The sequence below is a fragment of the Fukomys damarensis genome, unplaced genomic scaffold (genome assembly GCF_012274545.1).
Source record: "Fukomys damarensis isolate Sample0158 unplaced genomic scaffold, DMR_v1.0_HiC HiC_scaffold_33, whole genome shotgun sequence".
Classification (NCBI taxonomy): domain Eukaryota; kingdom Metazoa; phylum Chordata; class Mammalia; order Rodentia; family Bathyergidae; genus Fukomys; species Fukomys damarensis.
This window is the reverse complement of record NW_022900945.1, coordinates 52,899,182-52,917,645: the sequence shown is the minus strand read 5'-3', so window position 1 is coordinate 52,917,645 and position 18,464 is coordinate 52,899,182. Positions and strand designations below refer to the sequence as shown.

The 18,464-nt window shown below is 40.1% G+C and overlaps 1 protein-coding gene across 1 annotated transcript in view; it reads right to left on the bottom strand.

The window, feature by feature from the left end:
• Nucleotides 1-13,653, bottom strand: part of Snx27 (sorting nexin 27) — a 55,117-nt gene extending 41,464 nt beyond the window's left edge. Inside the window, exon 1 of the mRNA XM_010616517.2 lies at nucleotides 13,375-13,653. Coding sequence (XP_010614819.1) covers nucleotides 13,375-13,638 — 264 coding nt within the window. The 5' untranslated portion in view covers nucleotides 13,639-13,653. The remainder of the gene's footprint in view (nucleotides 1-13,374) is intronic.
• Nucleotides 13,654-18,464: the final 4,811 nt, after the last annotated feature.

Genomic DNA, 18,464 nt, shown 5'->3' with positions numbered 1-18,464 from the left:
GGGGAAATTACTTAAAGGGTAAAGAATTTTTCTTTCCCATATGTATTTAAATGTGCCAATAACCTAAATGCATACTGTTTTATATAATGAGATGCTACTACAAGACTTTTCTGTTGGACTGCTGTTGGCATTTTGGTTTTCATACCTGGTTGGTCATTGCATTTTCTGTATTTTAAAAGGTGGTTCCAATTCGTGTTGTAAGCTTCAGCTTAAGCTTTTTTAAGGAGATTATGTCCTGATTCTTTACTGAGAATGCAGCATTGAGATTCTCACTGTTTTACAGATAACTGCTTTTTAAATTTTATTCACTACATTCATTTGCATCCCATAGCCCTCTGTAAATGTTTCTTCCAGTTGTAAATGCACACTTATCCATTGTACATATTAGACATTTTTTATGCTAAAATACATTAAGTGGGATTTTTGTAAAAAACATAAAAACAAACAAACAAAAAAAAAAGCAAGGGGGAGGGGAGGACACACTAAGCACAGAGCATTTACAATCTTGTCTCTTAAGGTCAACCCTGAACTAAGAGGGGCTTAACTTGGAAAGAAAAAGGTAAGCAAAAGGCTGCCAGCGGTCCCCACTTAAGGCCACAGACACCTGAACCATTTATTTGCTGGTGGAGAGGACACCAGCCCTGACAGGCTCTGAGCAGTTTGGCAAGCCAGGCTAACACCTCACTCACTGCTCATCAGAGAGCCCCAGAGCACCCACCCCACCAAGCCCTGCTGCACACTGCCTTCTTGAGACTTCCTCCACCCAGGCCTATCAGCAGCAGAGCAGCTGTCCCCAGCAGTGTGGGGACTCGGCAGTACGAACCACCCTGGGGGCCTGGCTCACCCTTCTGTGGCCCCAGGAGCCCCTGGGCAGCCTACCTGGATAATATGGCCTCTAGGGGTCCCGGGAAAGAACCAAATGGGCCTGTCCACCTTTCTTTTAGCCAAGGCAGTTGGACACCTGCCTTAAGCAAGTAGGTCCCCCAAGGGCTCTGCCATCTCCCACACAGCCTTGGACACGGGATGGTTGCCCAGTGTGGGCCCAGTATACAGCATGGCCCTCATGTGCCCCTCAGAAACTGGCACGTGCCCTGATCAGCTACTGGGCATGCCGTACTGCACCCACCTGGGGCCACATGACTTGGACACTGAGCAGCACCAGGCCAGCCAGAGTGACCCTGCCCCCTAGTAACCCACAAAACAGTAGCCAGAGCCACCAACAAATTACCATGCCTATGAGAGCTGCATACCAGCTGGTAGCACAACCCTGTAACCCGCGCAGTCTAGGTCACTGAGACAGCCACAGACATCACTAACACTGACTGATTATATCAGACACTGACTGATATATCAGAAGCAGCAATGGACACTGTGTAGCACCTACCTGTAACAAACACAGAGCAGCCTATCCAACCAACACTCTATAGCAACTGCCAGGAGACACTCTCACTACAAAAGCCACACTATAAAACTGACCCACCAGATGACAAGTATCAGCACAGAGACATAAGAAACATGAAGAGGTAAGGTAACACGACAACTCCAAAGGAACACAACCATTCTCTAGCAACAGAACCCAAAGAAAACGAAATCATTAAACCACCTGAAAAAGGATTCAAAATATTCTTTGTTTTGTTTTGGTACCGGGGATCGAACTCAGGTCTTTGCGCTTGTGAGGCAGCTGGCGGAACATCTGAGCTAAATCCCTGGGAAAATATTCTTGATTCTACTAATGGTAAGGAAACTTAATGAGACACAAGAGAATGCAGATAGGTAATTCAATGGAGAAGACAATTCAAGACATGAATAAGAAACTCAACAAAGAGATCATAAACAAGCACCACTCAGAAATCTTAATTCAATACATGAATTAAGAAAGATAGTTAATAGAGCCGGGAGTGGTGGTGCACACCTGCAAGCCTAGCACTGGGAGGCTGAGGCAGGAGGATCATGAGTTCAAGGCCAGCATGGATCTTGTTAAAGACCCTGTCTCAAAAGAAGGAGAGAGGATGAAAGTACAAATTGCTTCAACAGCAGATTAGAGCAAGCAGAAGAAGGAATTTCTGAATTTGAAGATAAGTCTTCTAGCCAGGCTTGGTGGCGCATGCCTTTAATCCCAGCACTCGGGAGGCTGAGACAGGAGGATCGCTGTGAGTTTGAGACCAGCCTGGGCTACATAGTGAGTTCCAGGTCAGTCTCAACTACCTAGTGAGATCCCGTCTCAAAAGACAAAACAAAAAAGGTAAGTCTTCTAAAATAAACCAATCAGGTCAATAAATAGAATTAAGAAAACAAAAAAAAAATGGGATACCATTAAGCAAGCAAACATTCATATAATAGGTATTCAAAATAGAGAAGAGAAAGGCATAGAAAACATTCAACAAAACAACTACTGAAAACTTCTCCAATGTTGGAAAAGATACAGATGTCCAAGTCTATATTTAGTACATTTGACCAAAAAAGATCTTTTCCAAACCATACGATAGTTAAGTGCCTAAAGTACAAGACAGAGAGGATTCTAAAAACAGTGAGAAAAGTGTCAAGTCACATATAGGAGAATCCTCATTACACTAACGGCAGACTTCTCAGCAGAAAGCTTACACGTCAGGAGAAAATGGGATGATATATTCAGTTCTGAAAGGAAAATACCACCAACTGAGAATACTGAGCAGAGCTATCCTTCAGCAATAAAGGGAATAAAGCCTTTCCAGGACAAGCAAAGACCCGAGGGGATGAATCACCAGAGTCTATAAAATGGTTAAGAGAATCCTATACTAAACACAAAAGGATAGTAATGGCCACTATAAAAACATGTGAAGGCACAAAAGCTCACTAGCAGAACAGATACACAAAGGACAAAGAGAAAAGAATCAAGCCTTATCAGTTCAGAAAGCCACCAAACCACAACGAGGAACAGGAGAGAAAGAAAAGAACAAAAGATCCTCAAAACAACTAGAAAAGACTTATAACTGGGCTGGGGACTTATCTCAGTGGTGCCACCCGGCTCTCAAACCACAAGGTCCCAAGTTTGATTCCTGTTACCAAAAAAAAAGAAACCAACTCCTGGGCCAGGGATTTAGCTCAGAGGTCCCACTGCCTGCCTCATAGGTGCAAGGATCCAAGTTTGATCCCTAGTACCAACAACAACTACAAAAACAAAATCACCACCTAACAATATGCAGCCTACAAGAAACTCACTTCACCAGGAAGGGACACACACGCTGAAAGTGAAGGGATAGAAAAAGAGACACCATGCAAACAATAACAGCTATACTCAGATATAATGGACTTTAAAAACCATAAACAGAGACAAAGGTTGTCACTATATAATGACGAACCAGTTACAAGAAATAACTATTGTAAAAATATATGCACCCAAAACTGGAACAACTCAACTATATGAAGCAAACCTTATTAAATCCAAAAGAGAGACTCTAATATGGTAGTTGGGTGCTCTGACAACCCACTGTCATCAACAGATTAATCCCACACAATCAGCAAAGACGATCAGAGTTAAACCGTACCATAGACCAAGTCATTCAAGCGCTGCAGAATACACACTCTTCTATCAGCACACGGGGTTCTTCAGGGTAGACCATATGTTAGGCCACAGAACAAGTCTCAACAAATGCAAAAGAATCACAATCATAGTAGGTGCCTTAAAAACAATATATGCTCGGTGTCATTTATTTTCAGTTTTTATTTTTTAAGTTGCAGTGCATAATGATTACTCCTCTTGGGGAGCTGATACATACATGAAACACATCTTAATTCTTTTTTTCATCCCCTCTTCCTCCCCTTCCTTCTCCATCTCTTGGTTCATTCCTTTTTTGCAAAAGATCTTTTCTCCTATTATCTATCTTTTATTTAGCTCTTTATTTATATTTTGGGTTTCTCATATAGGAGTAATCGTGACTTTTAAGCTTGTGTGTGTGTCTGATTTATTTCACTTAACATTATGGTCTCAAGATGCATCCATTTTCCTACAAACAACTCAAGTTTATTCTTCTTTATGGCGCACAGTAGTACTCATTAGGTATAAATACCACATTTTCTTCATCCATTCATCTGCTGATGGACATACAGGCTGCTTCAAAGATTTAGATATCATGACTTGTGCTGCTGCAACATGGGTGTGCGTGTATCACTGTAATGCCATGTATTTAACTCTTTCGGGGAGATACCTAGAAGGGGAAGAGCTGGACTGAATGGAATTTCTAGTTGTAGTTTTTTTAAGAATCTCTACACTGATTTCCATAATAGTTGTACTAGCTACATTCCCAGTGTAGAACAGTGTGGAAGGGTTCCACCGAACTGCTGAGCTAAATCCCCGGCCTAGTCTCTACTTGATTTTTTTGAGGATAGCCATTCTCTCTGGAATAAGATGGAATTTCAGTGTTGTTTTAATTGGCCCTTCTTGAATGGCCAAAGATGGTGAACATTTTTTCACGAATTAATTGGCCATTTGCACTTCTTTTTGGAAGTGCCTATTTACTTCAGTTGCCCACTTTTTGATTGCATCTTTTAATTCTGGGGGTCTTATTTTTAAGTTCTTTTTATATTCTAGATATTAGTCCTCTGTCCCATTCTGTAGGTTGCCTCTTCAATCTGTTGGTTGCTTCTTTTGTTGTGCAGAAGTTTTTTGATTTGACAGGATCTCATTAGTTGAATCTTGATATTATTTCTTGGGCAACTTGGGGGGCTCTGTTTAGAAAGTTGTTGCCTACACTTATGGCTTCAATAATTTTATCTTGTTTTGTCTTCTAGCAGATTAAGTGATTCTATTTTAACACTGAGATCTTGGAACTATTTCTATTTTTATTTTAGGTTAGCACATAGTGACTCATGTCAATCTAGATCCAGTCTTCTGCATGTGGACAGCCAGTTTTACCAGCACCATTTACTAAAGAGGGTATCTTTCCTCTAACGTATATTTTAGGCCTTTTTGTCAAAAATCAGATAGCTAAATGTGCCTGAGGTTGTTTCTGCATCCCCTATTCTGTTTCATCAACATATCAGTCTGTTTTTGTGCCGATGCCATGCTGTTTTTGTCACTGTAGTTCTGTAATAACTGGATTGTTATTGTTAATGCCTACTGTTTTGCTCTTGTTACCTAGGGTTGCTTTTGCTATTCCATGTCTCTTCTGGTTCCCCCCAAAAATTTTAGGATTGCTTTCTCTAGTTCTATGAGGAATGCTGCTGGTATTTTTGCTGGGATTGTGTTATATCTGTGCATCAGAACACTTTTTTGTGTGTTGATTTTGTATCCTGCTACACTACTAAATTTGGTTATTAATTTTAGAAGTCTGGGGCCGGGGATTTAGCTCAGTGGTTCGGTGGCCTGCCTTGCAAGCACAAGGACCCGAGTTCAATCCCCGGTACGAAAAAAAAAAAATGTTTTAGAAGTCTTCTGTTGGAATTTTTTTTTTTTTTTTTTTTTTTAGACAGGGTCTCACTCTGTACTTCAGGCTATCCTTGAGCTTACTATGCAGCCTAGGCTGACCTCAAACTCGTAGCAATACTTCTGCTTCAGCCTCCCAAGTGCTGGGATTACAGGAGTGCGCCAAGGGTTTGGGCCTTTTTAGGTAGGGGCTCATGTCCTCTGCAAATAATCACAGTTTGACTTCTTCCCTCCAATACATGTCCCTTTTAATTCTTTTGCCTGATAGCTCTGGCTAAAGTTTCAAGTACTATACTGAACAGCCATGTTGATACTGGACATCCTTATCTTGCTTTTGATTTTAGAGGGAAAGTTTTCAGTTTTTTCCTATTTAATATGTTGGCAGGTTTGTCATAAATGGCTTTTATCAGATTGAGATAAGTTTCTTCTATACCTATTTTCTTCAGGTTTTTATCATGTTGAATTTTGGATAGGCTTTTTTGCATGTATTGATGTTGGATTCTGGATAATGGATTTTGATAGCTGTTAAGATTTTTTCAAAGGCTTTTTCTGCTTCTACTAAGAGGATAATGTGAGTCTTGTCCTTGCTTCTATTTATGTAATACATTACTTACTGATTGCCTATGTTGACTTATCCTTGTATGCTTGGGATAAAGCCTACCTAGTCATGATGTATGATCTTTCTGATGATTTGTTGCATTGTTTGCCAGCATTTTAGTCAGAATTTTATTCAGAATTTTTGCATCTATGCTCATTAAAGAGACTGACCTGTAGTTCTCTTTTTTAGTTGGATCCTTGATAGCATGTGTCTTTTCTGACCACAATGGCATAAAGCCAGAAATCAATTAGGGAAATTTTAAACATTGCAGAACTATATAAAAATTAAAATTCTCTTGAATGATTAGTAAGTCAATGAGGCAGTTGAGATGGAAATTAAAAATTTCCTCAAACAAATGAAAATCAAAGCACAACACACCAACAAATGCCTATGAGATACAGCATTAGCAGTACAGCAGTACCAAGAGGGACATTTGCAGCAGTAAATGTCTATATATTATTATTATATATATGTACACGCGCACAGGCACACACACACACATGTGGTTTTAAATAAACAACTTAATGACTCAATTCAAGGAACTGGAAAAAAGAACAAATCAAATCCAACCAAAATTAGTAGAAGAAAGAAGTAACAAAGACTGGAGCCTAAGTAAGTGAAATAGAGACCCAAAAAAAGAGGCAAAGAGGCAAAAGAGCAATGTAATGAAGAGTAGCTTTTAAAAAAATACTCAAAGCTAACAAGACTTTAGGTAGACTATCCACGAAAAAAAAAGAGAAGATCTAAAGAAATAAAATCAAAGATGGAAAAGGAGACATTATAACTGACAACACAGATTAAAGAATTTAAAAACATCCGTGGGGTTTTTTTTTTTTTTTTTTTTTTTGAGACAGGGTCTCACTATGTAGTTGAGACTGACCTAGAACTCACTATGTAGCCCAGGCTGGTCTCAAACTCACACAGCAATCCTCCTGCCTCAACCTCCCAAGTGCTGGGATTATAGGCGTGCGCCACCACACCCAGCTCCATTAGGGACTTTTTGAACTAATAAATTATACACTGAATAAATTAGCAAAATCTGAAAAAAAACATAAATTTCTAAACATGCATCAACTACCAGGACACAGAAAACATGAACACACCAACAACAAGACTGACTTCATTGTAGAATTTCATCAAACTTTTTAAAAACTCTAGTGCTAATTCTTTCCAAACTTCTTTAGGGCTTGGAACACACTTCAGTGGTACAACACTTGCTTAGCACATGCAAGGCCAAGGGTTCAATTCCCAGTACCAGAGGAAAAGAAATTACTCCAAGTATTAAAATCAGGAAGGAACTCTCCTTCCAAACTCGCTCCAGGAGGTTAGCATTACCATGATACCTAAACAAGACAAGTATACCTAAACAACAAAAGGGGAAAACAAAAAGCAAAAAGCCAATATCCTTGACAAAAAAGGAAAAATTCTCAATAAAACATTAGCAAATCCAATAACACATACAGAAGATTATACAACCTGATCAAATAGGATTTATCCCAGGGATGCAAGGATGGTTCAATATATGCAAGTCATTAAGTGTAACAAATCATTACATCACTATGATGAAGGACAAAAACAATACGAGCCAGGCATAGTGGCACACATCTGTAATCCCAGCACTCAGGAGGCTGAGGCAGGAGAATCACTGAGTTTGAAGCCAGCCCGGCCTACAGAGAGACTTCAAGGCCAGCCTGAACTACATAGTGAAACCTGGCCTCAAAAAACAAAAGAAAAAGCCACGAAATTCAACATTCCTCCATAATAAAAACCCTCAAGCCAGGCATAGTGCTACTGCTCATGATCCCAGTTCTTGGGAGGATAAGGAGTTGAATATCTGGACTACTACAAAGTGATACTGTGTCTCAAAAAACAAACAAAAAACCAAACACTCAAAAAAATGAGGTACAGCACGAATGTAGTTAAGCCCTGTGAGGGCTACATACAACAAACCCACAGGCTGCATTATACTGAATGGCTAAAAGCTGAAATTATTTCCTTGAAGACCAAAAATAAGACAAAGATATCCAATTATCTTGATCTGATCATTGTACACTGCATACATACATTATAATGTCACTCTGTAGCTCATGAATATGTACCATTACACATGTTATTTAAAAATTATGCATCTAGAAAAAACAAGAATATAACTATTTTTTAATAAAATAACTTTGACCCTTACATTACAAACTATACATAAAAATCAATTCAAACTGGTTATAAATCTAAATATAAGCGTGAACACTATTTTATAACCACTCAGGAAAACTGCTTAGCAGTTCCTCAAAAGTTTAAACAAAGGGGAAGGGAATGGGAAAAAAAGAAGCAAGACATATGTTCAGATGCAAATTCCCTATAATGAATGTAATCATTATGTATATCTAAATGTACCGATAAAAAAATTTTTTAAGTGGGTCACCAATTAAAAAAAAAAAGTTTAAACAAAGCTGGGTATGGTGGCACACATCCATAATCCCAGTACTCAGGAGGCTGAAGTACTCAGAAGATTACCACTGAAGCCAGCCTAGATTACACAGGGAGTTCAAGGCCAGCCTGAACACAGGTAGTAAGACCCTTGGTCCTTAAAAAATAAAGCAGAGAAGGCCTGAGGATTTAGCTCAGTGGCACTGAGCCTGCCTTGCAAGCACAAGGTTCTGAGTTAGTTACCTGGTACCAAAAAGAAAAAAGCACAGCAAAAAAAGAAGTCTAAATATAAACAACAAGTCCAATCTGAGTTAATACACCTAACAGAAATGAAAACATATAAACCTGGCATGGTGATGCATGCCTGTAATCCTAGCACTTGGCAGGCTGAGGCAGGAGGATCGCTGTGAGTTCAAGACCAGCCTGGGCTACATAGTGAGTTCCAGGTCACTCTCAACTACATAGTGAGACCCTGTCTCAAAACACCAAAAAAAGAAGAAAAAAAAAAAAAGAAAGAAAGAAAGAAAGAAAAGAAAAATAAAACATACAGTCACACAAAAACTTGTACACAGAGCATTCCTCATAATAGTGGAAACAATCCAAATATGTATCCTGGGAGAATGGGTAAATAAAAGTGTTATATCCATATCATGGAATGTTATTTGGCAATAAAAACAAAATACTGACATACTGCAACATGAATAAGTTTTGAAAACACTATGCCAAGTGAAAGAAGACAGAAAAAAAATCCCATGTGATGCAGGGTGTGGTGCTGCACGCCTGTAATCCCAGCACTGGAGAGGCTGAGGCAGGAGGATCGCTGTGAGTTCGAGACCAGCCTGGGCTACACAGTGAGTTCCAGGTCAGTCTCGACTACATAGTTAAAAAAAAAAAAAAAAAAAAAAAAAAAAATGAAATATCTAGTACAGGCCAAAACACAGGCCAGGAAGGTAGATCAGGGGTCGCCTGCAGCTGGGGGATGGAAGGTTTGGGAGACAAAGGTTAGAGAGAATGGCATTTCTCTGATGTGATGAAAATATTCTCAAACTGACTGTGGTGATAGGTACACAATTGTTCAAATGCACTAAAAATCACGTTACACAGTTTCTACGAATAAATTTATAGCATATAAATCACACCTCAACAAAAGTATTTAAAAATTGAACTTAAAACTAAAACTTCTATGAGATTTGCATTCTTGGGTTAGATTTCTTAGAACATAAAAAGTATTATCCATTAAACTTAAAAATTGCTAACTTGGACCCTATTAAAGTTTCTAACTTCTGTTCTTTGCAAAATACTATTTTAAAAAATGATAATGCAAGACAAAGACCAGGAGAAATATTTACAAAACACCTCTATCTGATTAAGGACTTATATCCAGAATGTATATAAAAAAAAACCTTACAACAAAATGATAAGGCAGTCTCATTTCTTTTTTTCTTTTTTTTTTTTCCTTTTTTGCTGCAAAAGGCTTTATTTTCTTTTGGTCCAAGACTTGGGAGGGGGCTCCAGAGGTGAAAATGCTGGAGGGAGAGGGTCCAGCCAGAGCCCTGATGCAGGGAAAGCACCAGCCCAGCCTGGGGGCCGCAGCCGGCAGAGGTTACTGAAGGGGTCACCTATTGTGATGAGCTTCACCTCCTCATCTAGAAGGGAAATCACTGAGAAGCGGGTCTGTCTTGGCAGAGCCCAAGGCATGAAGATCCAGAAGAGCTTGGTTCCGGTCGTTCCCCGGGGCCAGAGCAGCTTCCATGGCGTCCAGGGCTTCACCCCACTCCTTTTCAGAAGGTTTCTGCACGTCTTGGAAGGGCACTCGGCCTCCGTGCTGGAGATGCTCGGTGCCCTCCTGTTTCTCCGTGGCCAGCTCCAGAAGAAATGGCCCAGAGAGAGGTTGGTGTAGGAGAAGTCACGGCTGGTCAGCAATAAGGAGCTACCCACGAAGAATGGTGTTGGCCGGTCCTGGAAGCAGGAGACTGGCAAGGTGATGGTCCCGAAGTTTGTAACTGGAAGGTGGGTGGAAGATGAAAAAAAGGGAGTCCCTGCGTCTGTTCCATCCAAACACTGTTGATGCAAGAGACAGATCCATAGGACCTCTGGACATGCCGCTCCAAAAATTTTTTTAAATTGAGATCCTGGAAGAAATTGTACTTTTTTTTTTTTTTTTTGAGACAGGGTCTCACTATGTAATTGAGACTGAACTGGAACTCACTATGTATCCCAGGCTGGTCTCGAACTCACAGAGATCCTCCTGCCTCAGCCTCCTGAGTGCTGGGATTACAGGCATGTGCCACCACGCCCGGGCAAGAAATTGTACTTGTTATTTGATGTCTACTGATTTTATTTAGTTTTGGTTGTTTCTGGGCTTTTTTGGTACCAGGAATAAAACTTGGGACCTTGCACTTGCGGGGCAGGCGGCAGAACCACTGAGCTAAATCCCAGGCCCCCAATTTCTTAAAAGGGGAGAAAAGGTGAACAGATACTTCACAATCAAGACAGATGATGCCATCAAGCATAGGCAAATTAGTTCATACCATGAGTCACCGGGTAATTCCAAATGAAAGCAAAGTGAGATATCACTACACCCACAGGAACAGAAAGAACTAAAACACTGCAGACTAGAGATGTAGCTTAGTGGTAATGTGTGTGCTTAGAGTGTCTGAGGCCTTGGGTTTAATCCCTAGGGTGGAAAAAAAAAAATGGCCAGTCTGAGCTACAGAGTGAATTCAAGGCCAGCCTCAACTGCGTAGTGAGACACTGTCTCAACCAACAAAACAAAACCAGCAACAAAGACTGAAAATACCAAGTGTCCAAGAGACTACAGAACAAATGGAACTCCACCGCAAATGAGAACGAAAAACGGTACAGCTACTTGGGAAACAGCTTGGCGGTTTCTTATGAAGTTAAACTTACACTTCCTGTAAGTACCTGCAAGTCTACTTTTTGGTATGTATTCTAGAGCAATGAAAACGCACATCTACATAAAGACCTGCACACTGACGTTATGTCACGGCAGGTCAGTCATAACAGCCCCAAACTGGAAACAACTCAAATGTGCATCAATACAGAGGAGACAGCTGGGTGAGGCGGCTGGAATCCCAGCACTGGGTGACTGAGGCAGGAGGATCACCACAAATTCATGGCCATCCTGAACAACACAGGGAAATCTTGTCTCAAGAAAAGAAAAGAAAAACAAGAAAAAAAGCTCCAGTGCACTATTCCTCAGCAATTAAAAAAGAACAAGTCATTAATATATGCAAGACTATGTCAATCTTACAAGGACTATACTAACTGAACAAAGACAGAGGAGAGCACACATCGTATGATTTATTTGACATTACAAAAAAAGCAAAATAGAGTGTCAGAAAGCAGATCAGTGATTCACTGGGGCACTAGAAGGAAGAGAAGACTAATTGAAAAGGAGGTATGAGAGAATTTTTGAGGGATGACAAAACGCTCTATATCCACTGTGGTAGTAGTAGTGATTATAAAACTGTACATTTTTCAAAACTCATAAAACTGAACACTTAACTGGATGAATGTTAACAAAGATAAGTTATGTTCAGTAAGGATGACTTTGTAAAGAGAACTGAGGTCTTAGGTAATCTCCAGAAGGGCCCAACATCCACATCTGCTCTACTTTTGGGACCTGATCCTAATTTGAACTTCTTATCTACCTTATGAGTCAAAGGTATCCTTTCTGATTCATAAAACCTTACCTTTTGTGTGTACTTCTAAGAGCACAGACCATGCTGACACAGACCCTATGTGCTATCATCTCCAGCTAAACTTACAGACATAAACAAGAGCTGATCTCTCTGTAATTTTTCTAGCTTCATTGCTGTTCTTATCCCCCCAGTTTAAAAAAAAAACTGCCATAAATGTTTAGTAGCTCATTCCTACACAGGAGACAAATCCAAGTCTCAGACATCAATAGGTCGACTCTCCCCCTCCAGTACTGGGGACAAACAAAGCCTTTGCACTAAGCTACATTCCAAGCTCTTTTTATATTTTTTTGCTTTGAGATAGGATCTCACTAAGTCACTGAGTTGCCCAGGCTGGGCTCCAACTTGTGACCCTCCTGCCTCAGCCCCCTAGAGTACTGGGGCTCAGAGGTATGCACCACCATGCCTGGCAGCAGGCAGCTTTAGACACGTGCAGCCTGTTTGCCAACATCTAACAGAACCTCCTGAATATTTTTACAAAGCATAAACAAAATGAACATTTCACATTATATTAACACTTGCAAAATAATGAAAGGAAAATAAAGCAAACTGCAGCCAGAAGAAAAATATGTAGACTGGTATATCACTGGCAATTATGTTTTGAACAACAAACAGCAGCATTCAGGAATTCAAGATGGGCTTTCTTACATATCTACAATAGTGACAAATTGGAAATGTGTAAAAAACTTATAGAAATTGCATTCAGAGTACACTTGGGGAAAACCAAAAATTAATCACTCACATACACACACACACACACACACACAGAGATATCTTCAAAGGAATGAAAAAGAACAAAATATGGACAGGAGTGTAGGAAGGCATTGATTCTAAAATGGACAAGCCTCCGTGTTACCCAAATATTTTGGAAGACTGCAGCTTTTAAAATCAATCTCGTCTTACAGCTCCAAAGAGTCAACAATGAGGCCACTGGCAGCAAAGAGACACGGTAACCATAAAAGAACAAACAAGCAAGCAAGCAAAACAAAATCACACGTGTGAATAAAAAAGCTGACCTGTCAAGAAATAAAAACAGAACTGGACCTAAGTAGAAACAGATTCGTCATCACTAGCACAGTTCACCCGCTGCGACAGCTCAGGGTCCGTGCAAGCACCCTCTTGTACATAAGCTGACCTCACAGCAGCCTTTCGTGCTACTGCTCCAACATAGCAGAGGAGACGGGGAACGAGAGCTACAGGTCTGAGGATCGCGTTGGGCTGACACTCACCACAAATTTCTCACCATTCTGCTCCACATGTTTGTATGTGGGGACCGATATGGGCACTGCTTGCTTTTCTGTGTAATCATAAAAAGATTGTCCCAACGAGTCGTCACTGGGGTCTAGGTTATCTGCCTCGTGAGGAGGTACAGATAACACTGTCAAGATCAATTCCTTCTCGCCTGCTCGGATCAGGTCCACCACCTGCTTGTGTGTCGCCCCCTCAACATTCACGCCGTTCCTAAGGGGAAAAAGGGAAAAAGACAATCCCATAAACCAGAAGGGTCCAAACACTTTGTATCTCCACCCGCCTGCCCCCAACCGGTGTCACACAATATGAACCATAAAATCCAAAGATTCATGTGGTCCAGAAAATTTGTTTATGTCTTTAGATTCTAAAATGAAGGGCTGTTTGTGAACTTTAAGGCAGGGGAGGAAAAATGGAAAACAGGTGAGAGAGAGGACCTACTCTTCCTCTATGCTAGAATCCGACACATAATTTCAGGAAAGCACAGGGAAAACAGGTGAAGCCGAGGAGGAAACAAAGCTTTTGGAGCTAACTAGTTCAGTTTCTCCAGCCTAGCTTAGCGTGTATACAGTACAATCAAAGCGGCTTTTGACAATCTTGGCGTTTCAACTGTACTCTTTATCCTTTTACAGCTCATGGGAATTTTGTTAAAAAGAAACCTCACACTGGGCTTGGTGGTGCAAGTCTGTAATCTCAGAACTCTAGAAAGCTGAGAGGAAGATCACAAGTTCAAGCCCAGCCTGACCAATTTAGCGAGACTCTCTCAAAAACTAAAAGCAAAGCTTGGGGATGCAGCTCAGCACGAAGGCCCTGGGTTCAAGCCCTAGCACTACAAAACAACAAAATAATCCTTCACAAAATGCATCCCCTTAACTTGTAAACAGAGACCAAAAAAAAAAAAAAAAAAGACTCCACATACTTCCTTTACATTTTTAAAAACTAATTTCTCCCCATATCTTCAAGCCAGTCAGTTTAATTTTTCCTTTATACCAAGTTTTATTATCTTGGGAGTTAAACAATGTTCATTTCCTTACACACAAGTTTTCCCTATTACTTGATTTTTAAAAAGCCAAGATTATCTCTAAACATTTCAATACCTGAACCCAACTTCCTTCGTCCTCTCAATCATGAAATTAATTTCTCAGGATTCTCTATTTCATGTAAAGCCCTATTTAATCTGTCCAAACTAAAAATACACACCTAAGTTTATGTAGTAAATCATCACATTCATTCTCCTTCCTGTTTCACTGTGCAAAAAGCTGGAATAAGGAAAAGTACAAGGTGTGGAAGAACAATAATTTTGTCAAGAAAGATGCTGAGTCTTACAAAATTCACTCAGCAAGCCGGGCGTGGTGGCGCACACCTGTGATCCCAGCACTCGGGAGGCTGAGGCAGGAGGATCGCTGTGAGTTCCAGACCAGTCTGGGCTGCATACTGAGCTCCAGGTCAGTCTCAACTACATAGTGAGACCCTGCTTCAAAAAAAAAATATATATAGCTCAAAAAAAAAAAAAAAAAAAAAAAAAAAAAAAAAAAAAATTAACTTGGCAACTGAGTCCCCTTTCCAGAATGATGCCCCAGCCCAGTGTCTCAGCAAAAACCACCGGGCAGCCGGCCTGAAGGTTCCCTACCATGGCTATGCCCGAGAAAGAGAAGAAATATACACCTGGCCCCTCATCCATTTAATATTTAAAGCTTATCTACTCTTTAGAGTTAAATTCTGTTTCAGTTCTGTTCCAAACCAGTAGGGCTTTCCTTCCTGAACACACTGCTAAGTTTAGTAACAAGCCTTCTACACACTTTCAGTCAGTGGAACTGTCTCTGTCAGAGTCTGGTATCCGAAACATCCATTTATATAAACAGACAAGACATTATTAAGCTAGCCTCCTTTATTTTGGATTTAACAATCCAGGCAGTAAATTCAGCATTCTTGACATTTCACAACCTAAACTACACACAAACCTAACTTACACACACACACGCAAAAAAAATCAGTAATTTGACACACACATAAACTCTGGACTGTAGGAGAAAATAAAAGCCCTTTTCATTGATGGAAATTTGGTCTTTTTATTCAGACAAAGTCAGAATAGAGATTTTAAAAAACATGATCAACTCTAATCACAAACCAAAATACTAAAATGGAAAGAAAATAGGCTTTGAAGCTAGATCTATGTGAGTTCAAATCCTGACCCTGCCTGTCAGTGCACTGATGGAATTAGCAGTGCTTAACCTTTCTTAGCTTTGCTTTCCACCCTGTGAGATGGGGACAATAATAAGTCCCTAACAGAGCTGTTGTGAGAATTAAAAAAAGAAAATAATACAACATGTAGCTGGCCTTGAATCATGCCTGAGTATTTCATCAGAAGACAGAAAAAGGAAAGAGATACTATGGGTGCTGGGGATGTAGTTCAACGGCAGAGCGCTTGTCCAGCAAACACAAGTCTTCGGGTTCAATCTCCACTATGAACGGGGTTAAAAACTAAACAAAATAAAACAAAAAAACACTGAAAATGGGCCAGAAGCCGGGGATTTAGCTCAGTGGTTCTATCGCCTGCCTCACAAGCACAAGGTCAAGTTCAATCCCCAGTGCCAGACGGGGCGGGGGGGGATTTACCTCAGTGGTGCCACTGCCTGGCGCAAGGTCCTGAGTTGACCAAGGTACCAAAATAATAATTTTTTTAAATTTAAGAAATATAATGTATGAAGAGATTGTTGTTAAAGAAATGAAAACCTAAAGTTAGGAATTGGCAAAGGATTTTATCTAATTCTTTGGCCTCAGCAGTTCTGAGAAAATACACTGACTACAGAAGAAACAAATTGAAAAATCAAAGGGTAGAAATCCTCAGAGAATTCATCTATGCCTAAGAACCTCAGAGCTTACAAATATCCATGTTAGGGCCAGGTGGGTTGGCACACACCTGGAATCCCAGCACTCAGGAGGCTGAGGCAGGAGGATCGCTGTGAGTTCCAGACCAGCCTGGGCTACACAGTGAGTTCCAGATCAGTCTCAACTACATAGAGAGACCCTGTCTCAAAAAACAAATATCCATGTTAGTCCACGGCCATACCACCCTGAAGGCACCTGATCTCAGAAGCTAAGCAGAGTTGGGCCTGGTTAGTATTTGAAATATCCATGTTAGTCTTTTTTAATTAAATGAGGGAGAATGACACCTTAAAGACTGAACAAAAATATCCTGGATATAGATTTTTGGCTAATGCAATTAACTTAATGAGGTACACATTTGTGAAAAAAGTGACACTCAAATTTCACTTTTCAGCCCAATTTTTTTCCTTGAAAATTTTAATCTGGGTTCGTTTGGCACCAGAAAGTGTAATAGCTACTGCTTTGAAAACATATTTCCATTCTGTTTTTAAATCAAAATGCACTGCTCCTTCTGTTGCTCACAAAAATAAGCACTGAAAGTCATCAAAGAAACTTAAGTGAGACTTATACTAAGAGCAGCCCGGGAGGAAAGGATCTTCCTTAGGTTTCCCTTCTCTATTAATAAGAAAGCCACCTGGCTGACACCCCCAAAGCCTCATTTAAAAGGTTAGTTACTTAGCAAGATCCTGTCCCAAAATTAATAAAAAGGAGGGCCAGAGATTTAGCCCAGTGGCACCGCGCCTGCCTTGCAAGTGCAAGATCCTGAGTTTGATCCCTGGTACAGGGAAAAAAATAAAAGTTAATAAAAAGGGCCTGGGGATACAGACCAACACTAAAGCCCTGGGTTCAATCCCCAGCACTGCGATTGATTGATAGATAAGTAGAACAATCTTCACAGTCATAAAAATGTTAGTTATACAAATGTACGTGTTATATTCTTTTTTACAAGAATGCCATTAAACTACACTCAACTTAGGTGTGGGCCCCGAATCTATATAATTATGAAGACATAAGTAAATGCAAAATATAAATTCTGCAATAAGGGAGAGTTTTCAGCAGTACAGAATTCTGATTCGAAGCATAGTCAGACACACTTGGGAGTCAGAAACATCTGAGTTTGAATACTAATTGTGCTATCTAACAGATAACTTAGGTAAATCAATCTCACTAAACCTCAATTTCCTAATCCACATGAAACATGGCTAATACTACCGATAGATAATGGACTATGAGAACTACAATGAGATGAAGCTTGAAAACAGGATAACTATTCAATAAATGACAGCTATTTGTACTAAGTACTTTTATCAGCTGGACAAGCAGGCTAGGAGTTTTTGGTCTTCCTGGCCATCAATCTTTCCTTTTGCTTTTGTAACATAATCGAGTTGGAATTTATTCCAAAGTAAATGATTAAGCTCGCAACCAGATAATAGGGATCACAACAGTCATCAACGCCCCCACGACCACTGCGTTTAGAGAACAGTAAGCCCCACAAACCACATGAAGTACCTGCTGCATACCCAGTAGGCTCTACCACACTGTGTTTCACACACACACAGAGCAAGAATTTAAACACACTATCAGAAAAGTTCAAAGGATATGTAAGAAAATGCAGTTACAAATTACAGAATCAAGATGTTAAGTATATGGACACTCACCACACAATTCTTTCAACTTTTCCATATTTGGAATTTTATTAAAAAAATACTGAGGGACAAGAAGGCTGCCGAAAATTCCAGCAATCCACAGATAAGAGCAAATTTTGTTTGTCTATGCATTTAAGTGGTACGCCAACTACATTATGTTTTCAGCATTTTAAAGATACACCTGAGTTTGAAGGTGGGGAGGAGAGGAAGGGGTGAAGGGAGGGTGGGGACAAGGGGAAAAAATGAGAACCACGACCTGGCATGTAAAGGTACAAGAGCCCAGTAATGAATGCAACTGTACTGTCTACCTAGAATGTACCAATAAATTCAATTTAAAATAAAAACAAAGAAAAATAAAGATACACTTGATAATTTTAATAAAATTTTCCAACATTTGGCTCCAATGGAGGAGCTTTTGGCTAGTAATAGGAGTGGCTTTAAGTAAGACTATAAAACCACATTCAGCCAGCTGAGAAAGCTGCAGAGCTAATACAGTGAATCCTTGACTTACAAGCTCAATCAGTTCCCAGGGGAGGGTT